Below are 19,567 nucleotides of genomic sequence, written 5' to 3' on the forward strand. Positions count from 1 at the left end.
AATACCTCTCTCAGATGTTCTTTAAGAAATTTAAATTTTTGATTGACATAAGCTTGTTGGCTGACATTTCTAGAAAGGATGCTTATAATCATGTGTTAATGAATATGATAACTTTGAACAGGCATGTGGAGGAGTTCAGTCCCAGAGCTGTCTACACCAGTGGCAAAGCATCCAGTGCTGCTGGCTTAACAGCAGCTGTTGTAAGAGATGAAGAATCTCATGAATTTGTTATTGAAGCTGGAGCTTTGATGTTGGCTGATAATGTAAGAATCTTTTATACTTTGGGTTATAAAGAAATCAGAATAGTCCCTATGCTATCAAAAAGGGCTATAACTTTCTATTAAAGAGATACCCTTAAAAAAAAAACATTTTAGTAAATGATTCATAATTTCATTAATCTTGAATTTAATTGAGATTGTCATCATTAATTACTTCCTGAGCTCTGGAATGTATCACCTGCCCTGAGCCTGTGTTTGCTGTGACTAATAGTTCCCAGCATTTGTTCCTTTCCAGACCATGACACCTTTATGGGTGTGTTTCTTGCATTTTACATGTATTTGACATAGATCTGTTAGATCTGTAAAGGCATATAGGCTATACCTCTATGTTTATAGACTTTATGTTCCAACTTTACCCTTCACTACCCCAGTCTAAAATCAATGCTCAGGTGCCAGAATATTTGACCTAGAGATTTACACAAGGTTTTGATGTTGAATAAGAATGCAATAAGTAACCATATATAACTATAACTGAATATAAGTAATCTTGCTCTTGGTTAAAATGAGTCAACATATATGGTTTCTTCTAGCTCTGGAATCTGTCAAACTATCCTACTCTAGTAGAGGAAATTAAGATTGCTTACTTACTTACCTTAGAGTTGTTTAGAGAATGAAAAGGTCTCTGTGGTAGCAAACTTGAGTTTATGTTTGCCATTTGGCATCTCAGAGGCAGTTTCTTATGCTAATTTGTTTGGTTACAAGGGTGTATGTTGTATTGATGAATTTGATAAGATGGATGTGCGGGATCAAGTTGCTATTCATGAAGCTATGGAACAGCAGACCATCTCCATCACTAAAGCAGGAGTAAAGGTATGTGTGTTCACTTCTGTTTTGCATCATGCCTTAGGCTTAAAGACTAGTGTTGTTCTAGAGACATTCACTTGGATAAAATGCATTATTTCAACATGAAATGTTGATCATTGAAATGGGAAACATAGCCCTGAGCATTATTAATCCAAATTATAGGTACTTTTTGGGTATTTTGAAAATGTGTTGCTATGACAGAAAGCAGAGAAAGTATTGGTGAAATTTTTAGCACTTCACCTCTCAGAATTTCCATCAAGCTTCTGTATTCTTTGATAATATGTGCTTCCAATTGCAACAAAAAATAATCAAAGTCAGTAGATTATTTAAATGAAAATAATAAGTACAGTATTTTAACCAACTTAGAAACCAAACTTCTTAAATAAAAGTAATGCATTCAAATAGGTAAGGAAAATTTAAGCAGTGGAATAAAATATAAATTAAAGGGTGAAATCTTTCCCTACAGCTCCTGTCACCAATAAATGTTCAGAAGTTACGGCACTTGCAGAAATTTTTCGTACATAAGTAGGCATAATACATGTAAATTAGTTCTTTGCTCATTTAGGTTCATAGTTTTATTTTGGCGACCTTTCTATACCAGTACATATTAGATCCATTTAGTATTTATGTTACCACATGGTTTTCAAATCTCTGTACCCCAGTTTGGTTCATTAGGCTTACTAGACTCCTGTTCATTTTCAGCCTTTTGATTATAAGCCATATTGTAGTAAGCATCCTTGAACATGCATTTTCCTGTACTTAGCTGCAAGATAAATTCCTAACAGATTGCTGGCTTAACGAGTGTGTGTGTGTGGTATCACCACCATTAATATGGGAGTACCTGTTTGCTATACATAATCAGACTTTAGTTTTGATGATTCAGTAAGTGAAAAATGATGCCTTAATATTTTGGTTTGCATTTAGTTAATTATGAGTAAGATTGAGCATTTTGTCTTGTGTTTATTGGCCATTCCAGTTGTCTTTTTAAACCTTTAACAATGATTTCTTTTGTGGTCAGGCTACTCTGAATGCCAGGACATCCATTTTGGCAGCAGCAAATCCAATTGGTGGGCATTATGACAGATCAAAATCTTTGAAACAAAATATAAATTTGTCAGCTCCCATCATGTCCCGATTTGATCTCTTCTTTATACTTGTGGATGAATGCAATGAGGTAACTGTGTGAACTGTCACTGTTGGCTTCCTTTGTTATTTCCAGTTTGATTAATTGAAGGAGACAAGACTGTAGGATGTACTCTCGAACAGCTGGTGCATATGTTCGCACTGACTTTCATTTCTCTCAGAATGGCACAAGATTGGACAAAATGTTTATTAAGCACATCAGAATAAGGTCACTTTAATTGCTGGTTCCACTTAATTGTGTTAAGGAATATGGAGTTTTTTGTTGTTTTTGCTACTGTTTTTTATTTTATTTTATTTTTTTTTAACGATTTTGTTTATTTATTTAACAGAGAGACCACAAGTAGGGGGAGCAGGGGAGGGAGAAGCAGGCTCCCTGCCAAGCAGGGAGCCCAATGCAGGGCTCAATCCCAGGACCCTGGGATCATGACCTGAGCTAAAGGCAGACATTCAACTGACTGAACCACCCAGGCACCTCTGTTTTTTTTTTTTTAATTCTCAAGAGATGAAACATATTACAGTTAACTCCCAGCTATACTCCTAAAGATTTTTAGAGGGATTTTTTTGGTTGGGTGTTGGTTTTTTCTGGTTGTTTGTTTGTTTGTTTGTTTGTTTTTAAGTAAGCTTAGAAAAAATTGGGATACCAAAGAAATTTTTTCCACCAAATCAATGACAAATGACAAAAAAATGACAAATGAGTCATTTATCTTCCTATATCTTCCCATCCAGTTCTTGAATGTATTAAGGTTAGCTATAAACTTGTGGATTTACTTGGTTAGTTATTAAAGTTACTTATACCTAGACTTAAATATTTAGCCACATTGCACAGCTCAGATGTGCACAGAAGTACAAAATGACATTATATGGAAGCTAACATTATGGGCTATACTGTTAATCACTGAGCATGAAAGTCCTGCAGTAGATTAGACAAAATGATTACCTCTTGCTTAAAGCGAAACTTTATTATCTAAATAAAAGCTGTATTCCATTATCTGAATGTTTGGGGATCTTTAGTTTTTTATGTTTTTTTTCCCTTCACAAGTCCATGTAAATATTTAACCCAGTCCTCCTCCTTCCCCATCTCTACCCTCATAGCTGGGCGTTGTCTGATTTTCATATATTTTTGTTTATATGTGATTCTTTAATTTAGTTTTTAAACTTTTTTTTTTTTTTTAAGATTTTACTTATTTATTTATTTGACAGAGATCACAGGCAGAGAGGCAGGCAGAGAGAAGCAGGGTCCCGGCAGAGCAGAGAGCCCTATGTGGGACTAGATCCCAGGACCCTGAGATCATGACCTGAGCCGAAGGCAGAGGCTTTAACCCACTGAGCCACCCAGGCGCCCCGCTTTTAAACTTTTTAATGGAAAATAATTTCAAACTTACAAAACAGTTGCAAGAAATAGAATAGTGCATGTAGGACCCATGTTCCCATTATTTCACATATTAACATGTCTATTTGGTGCTTTTTTTGTACTGTCGGAGAGAAAGTTGCTTATTTTTAGTGCGTCTGTGTGTGTATTTTTAAGATTTTATTCACTTATTTGTAAGAGAGAGAGAGCACCAAGCAGAGGGAGAAGCAGTCTCCCCGCTGAGCAAGGAACCAGAGGTGGGACTTGATCCAAGGACCCTGGGATCATGACCTCAGCTAGAGGCAGACACTTAGCCAACTGGGCCACCTAGGTGCCCCTTTTTTTTATGTTCATAACAATTCTCTGATTATCTTCATATAGTCACAAGTGGCTGTATAATGTTGTGGCTAAGAGCATGAACTCTGAACCTAGACTGTTCAAATCCTGGCTCCATTATGTATTGTGATGTCAGACAAGCTATTTTACCTCTCTGGGCCTCAACTTATCTGTAAAATAAAGACAATATTACCTACCTAATAAGATTTTTGTGAGGGTTACATGGGTAAATGCTTCTTGACAGGGGCGCCTGGGTCACTCAGTGGGTTAAGCCTCTGCCTTTGGCTCAGGTATCTCAGGGTCCTGGGATCGAGCCCCGCTCTCTGCTCAGCAGAGAGCCTGTCTCCCCCTCTCTCTTTCTGCCTGCCTCTCTGCGTTCTTGTGATCTCTGTCAAATAAATAAATAAAATCTTTTCTTTAAAAAATGCTTCTTGACAAACTTAAGGCAACAGTGTGGATATACGGAGCATCCAAGAAATCTGGCATATATGGAGCATCCAAGAAATCTTAAAAGTCTGTTAATTCCTTCAAGAATATTCTTAGAGTGGGGCAAATGTAACATGTATTAAACTTTTTGATTTTAAATGAAACTGGTACCAAACTTTGCTCAGAAACTTACAGCTGTTAGTGGCACATTAGAGCTTGTTTTTAGCTATAAGTAATTTATTAATGCCAGGGATCATCTGGAGTGGATATTGTTGTGACTGACCAAAGTGATTTTCTTCTTCTGAATTAGGTTACAGATTATGCTATTGCCAGACGGATAGTAGACTTGCATTCAAGAATTGAGGATTCAATTGATCGTGTCTATTCTCTTGATGATATCAGGAGGTATCTTCTCTTTGCAAGACAGTTTAAACCCAAGGTAACTGGCCTTTTGTATTGGAATAGGGTATTTAAGAGGGCATTAAAAAGGGTTCTGTGGAAATTAACTGAACCTGTCCTTATTTTTTTCTTTTTGAGATTTTCTGTTTTGAGAACAATGTTTCTTCAGAGAGTTGAGAAGAGGAAATTTTCTAAAAATGTGAATAATTTTCTTTTTCTTGTTAGGTGCTAATAAAAAATTTTTAATGGGTGAAGAATTTTGGATAACCAAATAAAGTAGAACATAATTTTATTTCAGCCGTTATTCCTAAGAATCTTAAAATTACATGAGCTCAAATCACTAGTCTACTGAATGTTCTTGAATATTTCTCTAAGGAGAAATTTGGGTTCCTTTAGGTCATTGTGATGAACGTGGCTTAATATTTTACAGTAATTGATGTAGTTCATTTAATTGAATCTGTACTGGATCCAGGACATTTATTTTAAAAGTAAACTTCATAATCCATTTGTGTTTTTCAACATTTTCCTAAAACAGTATACCAAAAAAAAAAAAAATTTTTTTTTTTTTAATACCAAACAAAAAAATTTGAAGTTTTTACACAATTGTATGCTTCAACTTTTGGGAGTTCCTTTTAGATTTTAATTATCTGTCACCTTCACTGATTTTCCATAATATGAGATTGATTCTCACTGTCCTGAAAGAAGCTTAATGAGACATTTAAAAGTAAGGGTTATTGGTCATGTCTGTTGAAGGCGGCTTTTGTTCTCTATGACTGTGTGGTAACCGGTCCTGTGACCTTAGCAGGCTTCTTTAATTAGGCTGAGTTCCTCACTCTGAAAAACTGAGTATTCTTTTAGTATTCTCACTTTGTTGTTGTTATTCAACAAATAATAAGGTTTACTGAAACAGCTGGTGTGTACGTGTGTGTGTATAGACCTCTTTTTCCCAAAGACAGCATAAGTTGAGTTTCAAGAATAGTTTGAGCACTAATTTGTTTAATGAGCTTTGGCATCTTGGGCTTAAAAGGTATTACATCCTATTCCACTGCTTCAGCTTGTTTTATGTCTTTTAGAAATGGCATTTGCTTAACTACCCTGTTGTATTCCTGTTTATAAAATTAGTATATGAAATTCACAGGTGTCCTTAGTTTAGTTTCTTATAAAATGCATTTCAGTATTAATTCTTTGTTGACTTCAAAGTTTGACCCTTTCAGTTCTCCAGTGTCTTAACTTGGAAGGCTCTTAAACTTATGTTTAATGCAGCTCCCATTAAGTAGAAAAGCTCTGACTTTGGGGATGTTCTAAAACAGATTTCTAAGGAGTCAGAGGATTTCATTGTGGAACAGTATAAACGTCTCCGCCAGAGGGATGGCTCTGGAGTAACCAAGTCTTCATGGAGGATTACAGTGCGACAGCTTGAGAGCATGATCCGTCTCTCTGAAGCAATGGCTCGAATGCACTGCTGTGACGAGGTATCAAAGTCACTTTAATAATGGGAGGAAAGTGCAATTGATTTGTTGGTTTATAAGCATGTTTTTATCTTTGGTATGACAGTTGAATGCTCATAGGATACAGGATGCTAGGATTTCTCCCTTGAAAGTTGCTGTTAAACATTTATTGAATACAGTTAGATTAATATGAAATAATCATTTTGTACATTATAGAGTACATATTGAGGTGAGTTACCATTAAGAGGTAGGTGATCCTCCTGAAGTTTTGTCAGAAAGTCAGTAGAAGACTAGTTACATCATCACATCACAGGAAGGGTGACTACAGTGTAGTAAGTTATTTTGAGAGAGACCACATTCACATAACTTTCATTATAGTATATTGTTGTAATTGTTCCATTTTATTATTCATTATTGTTAAGCTGTTACTGTACCTAATTTATAATTTAATTTGCAATTTATAATTTAATTTATAAATTAAACTTTATCATAGTATGTATGGACAGGAAAAAAAACAGTTTAAGTAAGGTTAAATACTACCTGTAGTTTAGGGATCCCCTGCGGTCTGGAACATAATCCCAGAGAATAAGAGAGGATACTGTGTACCATATTTCATTTATCCATTGATCCATCAGTGGACATTAGGGTCACTTCCACCTCTTGACTTTTGTGAATACTGCAATGAACATGGGTATTTATATGTTTTAGATATTAATCCCTTATCAGATATTAACATGCAGATATTTTACCCCATTCTGTAGGTTGCCTTTTTTACTCTGTTGATTATCTTGATGCTCAGAAGTTTTTGAATTGTATATTATTTCCTTTGTCATTTTTCCCTTTTGTTGACTGTTCTTTTGACATCACTATCAAATCCGATGTCCTGAGGCTTTTTTTCCTGTGTTTTCTTACATATGTTTTATAGTTTTAGGTCTTCATTCTGTTTTGAGTTAACTTTTTATGTGATATAAGGTAGGGGTCTAACTACATTCTTTTATATAAGATATCCAGTTTCCCCAGTATCATTTTTTGAAGAGATTGCTTTCCCCAAGGAGTGGTCTTGACACTGTTGTCAAAAATAATTTGACCATATATGTGAGGATTTAAGGAGAACCATTACTTTATTTAAGCGCAGTCATAGACTATGTCCCCCCTTATAGCATTAACACTGTAAGATGTCATCCAGGTTTTGTGTAGAAGTAGTTTGCCCATTTTCATTGCTGTGTAATATTCTGTCAGTATGTCACAATGATTCACCTATTCTTTTGTTAATGGATGTTTGGATAGTTTCCGATTTGGGTTCTAGTGGGATATACATGTCTTTGGGTCTATATGGTATACAGGTGTGTGTACATTTCTATTGGGTATACACCTAGAAGTAGATTGTTATAGGTCGTACGTGTGTTCAGTTCAGTAAAGACTGCCAAAATGCTTCCATAGTGGTTGTATCAATTTGCGTTCCCACCAGCAGTGAATGAAAGTTGTTCTACATTCTTTTCAATACTGTATAGTACTAGTCTTTTTAAGCCATTCTGGTGAGTTTATGGTGTTAACTCATGTTTTATGTGTGTGTGAGAAAACTAAAATGCTACTGTGATTTGGTACGGAGAAAATCTGTGTAGTATATGAAGAAAACTGACTTTCTTGATTTACCTCCTCTTGATTGGTTTAGGTCCAGCCAAAACATGTGAAGGAAGCTTTCAGGTTACTGAATAAGTCAATCATCCGAGTAGAAACACCTGATGTTAATTTAGATCAAGAAGAAGAGGCCCAGATGGAGGTAGATGAGAGCCCAGATGGCATCAATGGTGAGACTCTTATTTACTGTTCCGGAGTTAGGGACCAAAGTGTTCTCTGAGATGTTATGGTAAAAGTATACTTGTTGTATAGCAAAAGGGGGAAAAATGGATATTGAATTATATGCTTACAAAATAAAATACAATTAAATAGTTAATATAAAATATATATGCTTGAAAGACTGAAAGAAAATACACCAAAATGGTGAGAGTGGACCTAATTCCCCAGCCTTATTTATTGTTATTTTGCTTTTGAATTAAACACTTGTTCTTGAGTACACTGGACCAGACAAATACCAGGTTTTTAAATTTTGTGTATAATATTGCAAATGAACTTTTAGATCATGAAATCTTTATATCTGCCATCCTTCCCATTTAGTTTTTTTTGTTTGTTCTTTGTTTTGTTTTGTTTTTGTTTTTGTTTGGAGAGAGTGCACCCACACAAGGAGGAAGGAGGGATAGTGAGAATCTTAAGGAGACTGTACACATGGAGTCCTTCATGGGGGCTCAGTCTCACCACCCTGAGATAATGACCTGAGCTAAAATCAAGAGTCAGACGTTTAACCGACTAAGCCACCCAAGCAACCCCTTCCAAATTAGTTTGTCTTCACTAGTAACATTTACAAATTTGCTTCTAATTTATTTGTAGAATTACTAAATACTAAGTATAACTATATGCTTGTTTAGAAGTTATTATTAAAACAGATGTAATATACTCATAAACATTTGAGAGGGGAGTGTTGGAGGCACAAAAACAAGATTCAGATGGTTGATAATTTCACTTAGGTCATGTTGACAGCCCTGCTCCTGTGAATGGAATCAATGGCCACAGTGAAGACATAAACCAGGATTTGGTTCCTAAAGCATCCTTAAGGTTGAGCTTCCCTGAGTACTGCCGGATCTCTAACCTAATTGTGCTTCACCTCAGGAAGATGGAGGAAGGTAAGGCTCTACCTAGTGTGTGCACATCCTCAGTCGTTATGTAAGTTTTATTTGCATAAACCAATTCTCTTGCTAAAGATTTGTTTTGTCAGATAATAAATTGTTATACAAGCTCATTTTGGCAAAGAAAATCTTTGGGATATCATTATATCTGACAGTCTGAACATTTACCCATAGGCTCATTGTCAGATAAAGGTCATTTGTTTAATGTTCTTGGCCCATTTTAATATTCTTGGGAAGCAGACGTTGGAATCTGATAATATGTAAAGAAGCACTTAGCAAATGTTTATACAGATGCAAAATCAGTGCTCCTTAGAATAACTTTACTTCAAATGGATGGACTCTAGGTTATTTATATTTCATAGGCAAGTAATTGAACTGAAAGGACCATATTAGCCAGTTATTTTCTACTAAAAATGAAGTAAGTAAAATCCTTGTTTCTCCATAGGTAAAGTGTGATATCTGAAACTAGTACGCTTCCTTTTTTTTTTTTAAGATTTTATTTATTTGACAGAGAAAGAGATCATAAGTAGGCAGGGAGGAAGGAGGGGGAAGAGAGAGGAGGAAGCAGGCTCCCCACTGAGCAGAGAGCCCGATGCGGGGCTCGATCCCAGGACCCCAAGATCATGACCCAAGCCGAAGCAGAGACAACCCACTGAGCCAACCAGGCGCCCTAGTACACTTCCTACCCTGACTGCTTTACTATGCTTTTCTAACATGCCTATCATTAATCCCCAGGCAGAAGGGAAAATGATGATGGGGCGCCTGGGTGGCTCAGTGGGTTAAGCCGCTGCCTTCGGCTCAGGTCATGATCTCAGGGTCCTGGGATCGAGTCCCGCATCGGGCTTTCTGCTCAGCGGGGAGCCTGCTTCCTCCTCTCTCTCTCTGCCTGCCTCTCTGCCTACTTGTGATCTCTCTCTGTCAAATAAATAAATAAAAATCTTTAAAAAAAAAAAAAAAAGAAGGGAAAATGATGAAATCAAGAGGCTGAACTTAAACTTTTCATTTGGTAGTTAGCCATCAGGTAGTTCTTACTTAAAATGCTGTCTTCCCTACGTATACTCTCCTCAGTATCCTGCCTGTGATGGAAGAAGAGAACAGTAGAGATTGTCTTACTAAAGGTTTGAGCCCTGTAGTTTTGCCCTTGTTTCCTTAGAATTGTAGGCCAGTGGGAGGAAAGAGAGAAGGCAGTGAAGAGCCACTGGGACAGACAGGCGTTAGCCCCACCCTCTTCTCACATGAAAACATTTGGGAGTTCACATCTTCTCGTGTTCACATTGTATTTCATTTTTCTCCTTACCATGCAACTGAATTTTAAACATGGCAAACCATTAATCAAACAGAGATATGGTTAGCACCCGGACACTATATGCATTTCACAGACAAATTCTGCTAGGTCTTCCTTTAAAAAAAAAAAGATACTGTTCACCCAGTCAAGTAAGTTATGAATTCTCAGTCTTCAGGTGGGCAGCTCTTTTCTAGTCTAGCACAGAGAGCACAACTTTTTTTTTTTTTTTTTTAAGATTTTATTAACTTATCTTTGCAAGAGAGAACACAAGCGCAAGCTCGGGGGAGAGGCAGAGGTAGATGCAGACTCCCCACTGAGCAGGAAGCCCAATGTGGGATGTGGGACTGATCTAAGCCACCCTGTACAGGTGCCCTGTACAGGGAACACAACTTTAAACCAAGAAGGTCACTTACCAAGAACATTTAGATAATGAAATTTCAGTACATGCAGAGTAAAACTTTTCAAAGGCATTGTCAGTAAAGCTGGAATTTTCTTGTCTTGATTTTATATTTTATTAGCAATCGCTAGAGTCAAGACTAAGTAGTTTTCTTTTATTATACTTTGTTTCTATAGTAGTTATATTATCCAAGTTCCAGCTTTTCTTATGACATTTAAGTTCTGCTTTGAACTCCTTTTTTTTTCTTTTTTTCTTTTTTTTTTTTAAAGATTTTATTTATTTATTTAACAGACAGAGATCACAAGTAGGCAGAGAGGCAGGTAGAAAGAGAGAGAGGAGGAAGCAGGCTATCCGCGGAGCGGACAGCCCGATGCGGGGCTCGATCCCAGGACCCTGGGATCACGACCCGAGCCGAAGGCAGAGGCTTTAACCCACTGAGCCACCCAGGCGCCCCTCTGCTTTGAACTCTTAAGTAGACAGTCATCCAATGTAGATAGACCTTGCTGAAATAAATTGGTAGTTTTTTATTTTGAGTACATTTCTTGGCTGATCCCAGCTGCATAAAGTCTTCCTTGTTCCAAAAGGAAGAGTTATGTTTAAGAAGTTTTGTTGCTGTTGCTAATTTATGCTTTCAGCTGCTGTTGGCAAATGTTCGCATGGGTGATGAAGCATAGAAGGTGAAGGAAACACGTTCATAGTTTGAAATCCTAATAGCTTTTAGAAACTTGTTTCTTGTAATCTCTATTTTATTAGATTTTTTTCCTCAGGATAAAGTGAAGCATAATTTAATACAAGTAATATGACAGGTTATTTCAAGCTTATGCTGAAACATTGCAAATCCTACTTTAGCAGATACACTTTCTGACAGGTTGATGGTTATCTAATCTGTACATTATCTTGTATATGCAAACCCTACAGATTGGCAATATAGTTTGCTAGAAGGAAAATTTAATCCTTTTGAAATGTATTTTTTGTTGCAGAAGAGGATGAGTCGGCATTAAAGAGGAGTGAGCTTGTTAACTGGTACTTGAAGGAAATCGAATCAGAAATAGATTCTGAAGAGGAACTTATAAATAAAAAGAGAATCATAGAGAAAGTCATTCATCGACTCACCCACTATGTATGTACAGAACTACTCTTGCGTGATTATTAATGAGGGCGGGAGTCCGTGCCTTATACCTCTGGTTCACAAATGTTCATTTTTTGTGTGTTCTTGGGATCTAGTCAAAATTATGAGTTGTTAAAAAAGAGAATTTACAGCAGCTAATTGACTTCTTTCCTCTGCTGAAACAGCAGAACCTAAGTTAAATCTGGGAAGGTGGAATTCGGATCTTACTGAGCATTTTTAACTAATGTTTTCTACTCCCTTAGCCGTAAACCTGCAAGCATTCTGACCCCCATCTCTTCTTTACTGTTTCTTTTTCCCCATATCCTCCTACATCACTGAGCTTACATGTGGTCTGTCCCAATGATCACTCTTTTCTCAAACTTTAAGCTGTAATCTCTCTGTTTTACTTGATTGGTGAAAACCCTGCATTGGTTAAATATAATTCTTCTACTATACTGCATCTGAGCAGTTAAAAGTATCTGGAGAAAGACAGACAAATCACGGGCCATGTCTTACTTTAAATTTATGACCACTGATCTCAAACGGACCGTTGTTTACTGCATCTTACAACCTCACACTGGCACTGCCCAGTGCTGTGACTTCTCCCACTCTCATATGGGACCATTACAGGCATACCTCCTCCCTCCTCACATCAGTTGGTCGTTCTCTATATTCAGCCTGTCTGTAACACTTGTCACTTTTTTTTTTTTTTAAGATTTTATTTATTTATTTGACAGAGAGAGATCACAAGTAGGCAGAGAGGCAGACAGAGAGAGGAAGGGAAGCAGGCTCCCTGCTGAGCAGAGAGCCCGATGTGGGACTCGATCCTAGGACGCTGAGATCATGACCTGAGCCGAAGGCAGCGGCTTAACCCACTGAGCCACCCAGGCGCCCCAACACTTGTCACTTTTGATTGCTCCTTCTAAGTCATCATATTCTCCTGGTTCTTCTCCTATCTTGCTAGTTATTTCCACTTAGTCTCTTTTCTCAAATCTTGTAACTTTTTAAATGGAGTGCTATTTCAGTCCTCAGTCTTCTCTATTTACATTGATTACCTGAGTGATTTCATTTGGTTCTATGAGTTTAAACCCATCCACTAATGACTCCCAGATTTAGCTCTTAAACCTCTTCTTTAAACTCCAGATGTCTAGCCAGCTGCCTTCTTGTGAACTGTAGGCATCTCACACTCACTGTGTTCAAAACAGTTCTTCCCCCCCACCCCCGCAGGATTCCCATTTACTTACTTGTTCTAAGCCTTCTACCTTAGAATCATCCGTGATTCCAATTTCCCCTCATAGCTTCTCCTTTTAGCAGCAAACCGTGTGAGCCCTGCCTTAAGTATGTGTATTGGTGTTCTGTTCTCCCCACCTTTACATCTTTAGCTACTTTGCCTGGACTCTGACAGGAGCATCTTAACTGTCCTCCTGTTTAGTGGCTCTGTGTCCAGCAGCCAGACAGATCTTTTAACAAATCAAAATGTTTTAGGGCCCTACCTTCCAGTCCTTCCCTCATGTTTACAATAAAATCTAGTCTCCAAACCATGGCCTGCAAAACTTACACAATCAAATCCCCTGTTCACCTCATTGCATAGGACTCTTCCTGTTGCTACTCAGTTGTGGCCTTGTCGCTATTCTTAGACACACCAAACATGAAGACATTTCACTTGTCCTTTGTCTCTTTACCCAGATCCCCTCTTCCATTCTGATGTCTGCTCGTATGTTACCTCCTCAAAGAGGTGATTCTTGCCTGGGCTGTCAGAATAAGAGCCTCCTTGGTAGCAATCCCTAATCTTGCTTCCTGTTACTTGATAGTGCTTATCATTGTCTGGTGGTGTTCATTTTGTCTCATTAGAATGCAAGCACCAAGAGGGCAGGAACTTTGTTTGTTAACTACTATATCCCCAAGATCTGTTGTGGTGCCTGGTATGTGGAAAGGTCAAATATTTGTTGAATGACTGAATTTCTGTGTTTAAATGGCAGATTCGGCTATCCTACAGTTTACTTTAGTGTCCACTGTATAAATATTATGGATGTCACATATCAGGGTTGTGACATCTGCAAAGTCACTTACTTGTGGAAGTAGATATGAGTGTATGATTACAGGTGGTTATGTATTTGAGGAGGCCTGTTGAAAACAGCTACTCAGATCAGAATTTAATAATATCTATGAAAATAAAGCTAAATTGGGGTGGTGTGCATTCAAAGGTCTTTCTCTGCTGGGCAGTATGTTTGCACCAGGCCAGTCCTTCCCTCCCTAGTGTCTCCTGGGATCAGTGTAAGATAAAACGACCCACACAAGAAATCCACATTGGGACACGTGGTGAAATTAGCTGATCTAAATTGGGGCTACATTTTTAAGTTTACACCACCTGAGCTAGCTCACTACAAAAGACTAGAGAGATTATACTGTGCTGATGAAGTGTTCCCCACTGTGAGGGTGTGTTAGTACATAAAGTGAGCTCTTGAAAGTGACAATAGTGCTCATACTGTGGAGCATTTCTGCCTTCTTTGGATCAAATCACTATTTCCTGAGTTCTCTATGGGCTTGGCAGGCAGTCCCTCTCCTTTGTGGGTTTGTCTTGTTTCGGTTTTTGAGAAAGAGAATACAAACACACATGTGCCCTGGGGGGAGAGGGGGTGGAGAAGGGCAAAGGGAGAAGGAGAGAGAATCTTAAACAGCCTCCATGCCTGATGTGGGGTTTAATGTCACAACTCTGACATCATGATCTGAGCTGAAATCAAAAGTCTTTGGATGCCTAAGCAACTGAGCCACCCATGTGCCCCTCATTTGTTTGGGTATTTTAGAGTGACTTATAGGTACATGTGGCATATTCTACCTTTTATTAGCTCATAGCTCAGAGTGAAAATTTTTCCATGTTAATTATCTTTAGATTCTACTTCTAACTGAATTATGAATGGATGGTATATGAAAGAGTTCAGTGGCCAGTGATTAAAAATTAACATAAGTGAAATTAAAACACTTAGTGATAAACAATGATAAGCATATTTATCAAGAGGATTTTGCAGTTGCATAATCTTAAACTTCATGCATTGTATCTTTTTTTTTTTTCCTTTTTTTTTTTTAAGATTGTATTTATTTATTTGACAGGGAGAGACTGAGAGTGAATAATAGGGGTAGTAGCAAGCAGAGGGAGAGGGAGAAGCAGGCTTCCTGCTGAGCAGTGAGCCTGATGTGGTGCTTGATCCCAGGACTGGGATCAAGACCTGAGCCAAAGGCAGATGCTTAAATGACTAAACCATGCAGGTGCCCCTGTCTTACCTTTTTTGAAATTATATTTACAAGCTGTAGTGTGCCAGGAAGCCTTACTAAAATCACAATGTCTTCTGAGATTATCTGTGTATTTTGTAATTTTTCAGAAGAGGTTTATGGTATGAAAAGGTCTGTATCCTAGTGGGAAAGGAGTTTTAACAGAATCTTGGTAAAGATTTTCAGGGATAGTCCATTTTCTTCTAACTTCTTCTGAAGGGGAAATGGAAGAAAATGCTAATACCGAACACTCAGGAGGGTCAAGTTCTATGGATGGGGTCATTTTTACAATATTGCTGGAAAGCTGAAGACAAATGTTTGTGTTCACAGGACCATGTTCTAATTGAGCTCACCCAAGCTGGATTAAAAGGCTCCACAGAAGGAAGTGAGAGCTATGAAGAAGATCCCTACTTGGTAGTTAATCCTAATTACTTGCTTGAAGACTGAAATATTGAAAGTAAGAGATTGTGGCCCCTACTTCTTGGCCTGGAGTCCGGACGTAGCTCTACTAGCAAGAGAAATGTTTCTGGGAGCAAGGGTTCAGGAAGGTTTATTTGGAGGAATAAGAGCCTAGTTGGTGTCCTGAGTGTCATATTCCTATAATATGCTTTTATATTAACATAAACTATGTTTCTTGTCTAAATGAAGTTGGAACCCAGTGTGTGCTTTCTGTAAGCAAGACCATGTTTTCACATGTATAGGTAAAGGTCCAGTACTTCTATGGTATGTGAATAACTTGCCAGCTACTGTTTTTTTGTATAAGAATAAAACATTGTGTCCTGCCGTTGTCTGTTGGATTTATTTCCTCCCTTCTCTAATTACTGCTTTCATCTGCAGTTGACCCTTGAATAACATGGAGGTTAGGGGCACCAGATCTCCCAGACAGTCAAAACTCTGTGTATAACTTTTGACTTCCCAAACACTTAACTACTAATGGCCTACTGTTGACTGGAATTCTTACTAATAATTTATATAGGTGACTAACATGCATTTTTTATGTTATATGTATTATATATAGTATTCTTAAAGTAATACGTTTTTTTACTTAAATTTTTTCAGTATTTCCAGGCTACAAAGTTTGTCTACAAATTTTTTCAAATTGTTGTAGATCTCTAAAAGATTTTCCAATATACTTATGGAAAAAATTTATGTATAAATGGACCCACACAGTTCAAACTTGAATTATTGGTGGAGGGGGGCGCAGCTGTACTCACAAACATGAGTCTTTCCCTTTTGTTTAATGTGAGGCAGGTGGGTGGAAGTGTATAGCATTGTAAGCCTCTAAGATAAGGTTCCTGTGAGGAGTCCTTATTAGAATTCGTATGACTGGATAAGGGGCTTTAGGGATTACTTTCCAAAATGAAGTCCAGTTCTGCGTTTTGTTTTTTAGCACAGTCTATAAAAATTAAAACTTTATTCTACTTTTCTCATCATTAGAATGTTCATGATGTAGCAGTTCACACTGTTGCACCTTTTAACAACAGATGGCATTTGGGGCCTGCAGGACTAGTTGGGGAATGTTTACATGTTGTATGTGAGTTCACTAATAATAACTTTACTCTCCAGTGGCTTGAAAATAATAGAGTGAGGAGAACTGGGAATGGATGGAGAAATTACAGTTAGCAGATGCAGACTATAAACTCCTCTGCCAAAGATACGTTCCTAACTAATGAAGGAAGAAGCTGTGGGGAAGAAGAAACCAGGGTATAGGATATCAAGCTTCCTATTGAGGCAGTTAGGAGATGCTAGCATAAGGCACAGACAAATAACAGGCAGGACATTGGGTAACAGCTAGTGGAAACTTGGGACAGCAACAAGCCCTCTCTGTCCTGACTCCCACCATGATAAAATGAGATGGGGAGGTCCTGGAAAAAATAAAAGCCGACTGACAGAAATTTGAACTTTAATTTGATCAAATATTTACCTAAAAGGGAATTTGAAGCATAGGAAAGATGAGTTTTTTGGTGAATTCTCTTACCAAATTCGCCATTTGGGTAGGGGCTTCCAGAGCATAGTGATGTCATTACTATAAATAAAGCCTCAGTTTTTGCATGTTACTTGTCAAGGAGGTAAAGTGGCTAATGGATGATGGAGCATGTATTGAGATCCTTATGAAGAAATTAGACACATGTTAAGTAAATGGATAGATGTGTGTGGTTGGGTTTTGGGTTTTTTTTTTTAAGATTTTATTTACTTGTCAGAGCACAAGCAGGCAGAGTGGCAGGCAGTGGCAGAGAGAAACAGGCTTCCTGCTGAGCAAGGAGACCATCATGGGATTCAATCCCAGGACCCTGGGATCATGACCTGAGCTGAAGGCAGCAGCTTAACTGAGCCACCCAGGCATCCCTGTAACATGTTTCTGAATTGGAAGACTTGAATGTTATAAGGTAACTGATCTATAATGTATTTCCCTTGAAATCACAGATACCATCAATGTGGAAATGACTACATAAATTGTGGAACAGCTGTACTGTAGGATATTCAAACAAAAATGGGGTAAACCTATATGTTTGAAATGGAAATACCTCCAGGAAACATGGGGGAAAATGTGCAAATATAGGAGTGCCTAAATATATAAAGGAGTACCTTTATAAGAATATATATATATATATATATATATCAAGTATTAACACACCTAAAGGGAAAAATAGGTAGCAATATATAATAGTAAGGAGGCTTCAGTACCCACTTTGATCAGTGAATAGATCCAGACAAAATACCTGTGAAGAAACATTGACTTTAAAAGACCTATTAGACCAGATGGACTTAACAGGCATACACAGGATAGTCCATCCAAAAGTAATAACATACATTCTTCTTAAGCACAAAGGGAACATTCTCCAGGGTAGATCATGTTATGCAACAAAATAAGTCAATACATTTAAGAAGATTAAAATCATTGAGCATCTTTTCTGACCATAATACAGTGTGAAACTAGAAATCAATTACAGAAGAAAATGGGGATGCCAGGGTGGCTCAGTCAGATAAACCTCTGCCTTGGGCTCAGGTTGTGATCCCAGAGTCCTGGGATTGAGTCCCATGATGGCTCCCTGCTCCACAAGGAGTCTGCTTTTCCCTCTCTCCCTAATCCCCACCACTGCTCACTCCCTCAATCTCTTTCTCTCAAGTAAAACTTTAAAAAAGAAAAACTAGGAAATCAAGAAATATGTGGAGATTAAACATGCTACCAAACAACCAATTACAAAGAAGAAGTAAAAAAAATTCTAAAATACTTTGAGAGAAATGAAAATGGAAATACAACATACAAAAACTTATGGAATGCAGCAAAAGCAGTTCAAAGAAGGAAATTTTTTTTTTAAGATTTTATCTATTTATTTGACAGACAAGTAGGCAGAGAGGCAGGCAGAGAGAGAGGGGGAAGCAGGCTCCCTGCTGAGCAGAGTCTGATACAGGGCTCGATTCCAGGACCCTGGGATCATGACCTGAGCCGAAGGCAGAGGCTTAACCCACTGAGCCACCCAGGTGCCCCTTTTTGTTGTTTTATTGATTCAAGTAATCTCTACACCTAACATGGGGCTCAAATTCATGACCCGGAGATCAAGAGACACACTCTTCCAACTGAGCAGGCCAGGCGCTTATAAGAGGGAACTTTATAGGAATAAATAGCTACATCCAGAAATAAAGATCTCAAATAAACAACCTAACTTCACATCTCAAAGAACTAGAAAACAAATGTTAGTAGAAGGAAATAAAGACTAAAATAACAATAGAAAACCTCAGTGAAACAGCTGGATTTTGAAAAGAGAAAACAAAAGGCAAATCCTCAGACTCACCAAGAAAATAGGACTCAAAATCCAAAGGAAAGGGGCGCCTGGGTGGCTCAGTGGGTTAAACCCTCTGCCTTCAGCTCGGGTCGTGATTCCAGGGTCCTGGGAACGAGCCCTGCATCAGGTTCTCTGCTCAGCAGGGAGACTGCTTCCTCCTCTCTCTCTGCCTGCCTCTCTGCCTACTTGTAATCTCTGTCTGTCAAATAAATAAATAAAATCTTTAAAAAAAAAATCCAAAGGAAATGGGGGACATTAAAACTGATAGCACAGAAATACAAAGGATCGTGTGATACCTGGGTGATTCAGCCGGTTAAGCATCTGCCTTCAGCTCAGGTCATGATTCCAGAGTCCTGGGATCGAGCCCTGCATCAGGCTCCCTGGTTGGCAGGGAGCCTGCTTTTCCCTCTGCCTACTGCTCACCCTGCTTGTGTGCTCACCCTGCTTGTGCGCTCACCCTCGCTCTTGCTTGCTCTCTCTCTGACAAAAAAAAAAAAGAAAAAAAGAAAAAAAACACAAAGATTGTAAGAGACTACTGTGAGCAATTGAACACCAACAAATAGAACAACCTAGAAGAAATTCCTTAGAAATACACAACCTACCAAGACTGAGACATAAATAGAAATCTGGACAGACCAATTACTAGTAAGGAGTTTGAATCAATAATGTCCAGGATTATATGGATTCAATAGTGAGTTCTACCAAATATTTAAAGAAAATTAATGCCGGCCCTCCAACTCTTCCAAAAAATAGAAGAGGAGGGAACACATAAACTTGTTTTATAAGGCCAGCATTACCCTAA

At 38.0% G+C, this 19,567-nt stretch overlaps 1 protein-coding gene across 1 annotated transcript in view; it reads left to right on the forward strand.

The window, feature by feature from the left end:
* Nucleotides 1–15,764, forward strand: part of MCM6 (minichromosome maintenance complex component 6) — a 36,389-nt gene extending 20,625 nt beyond the window's left edge. Inside the window, exons 9-17 of the mRNA XM_032353826.1 lie at nucleotides 122–263; nucleotides 981–1,088; nucleotides 2,101–2,256; nucleotides 4,646–4,774; nucleotides 6,045–6,206; nucleotides 7,855–7,990; nucleotides 8,765–8,920; nucleotides 11,586–11,725; nucleotides 15,311–15,764. Of these exons, the coding sequence (XP_032209717.1) occupies nucleotides 122–263; nucleotides 981–1,088; nucleotides 2,101–2,256; nucleotides 4,646–4,774; nucleotides 6,045–6,206; nucleotides 7,855–7,990; nucleotides 8,765–8,920; nucleotides 11,586–11,725; nucleotides 15,311–15,427 (1,246 nt within the window). The 3' untranslated portion in view covers nucleotides 15,428–15,764. The remainder of the gene's footprint in view (nucleotides 1–121; nucleotides 264–980; nucleotides 1,089–2,100; nucleotides 2,257–4,645; nucleotides 4,775–6,044; nucleotides 6,207–7,854; nucleotides 7,991–8,764; nucleotides 8,921–11,585; nucleotides 11,726–15,310) is intronic.
* Nucleotides 15,765–19,567: the final 3,803 nt, after the last annotated feature.

Source organism: Mustela erminea, chromosome 8 (assembly GCF_009829155.1).
Source record: "Mustela erminea isolate mMusErm1 chromosome 8, mMusErm1.Pri, whole genome shotgun sequence".
In the NCBI taxonomy this organism is placed as follows: domain Eukaryota; kingdom Metazoa; phylum Chordata; class Mammalia; order Carnivora; family Mustelidae; genus Mustela; species Mustela erminea.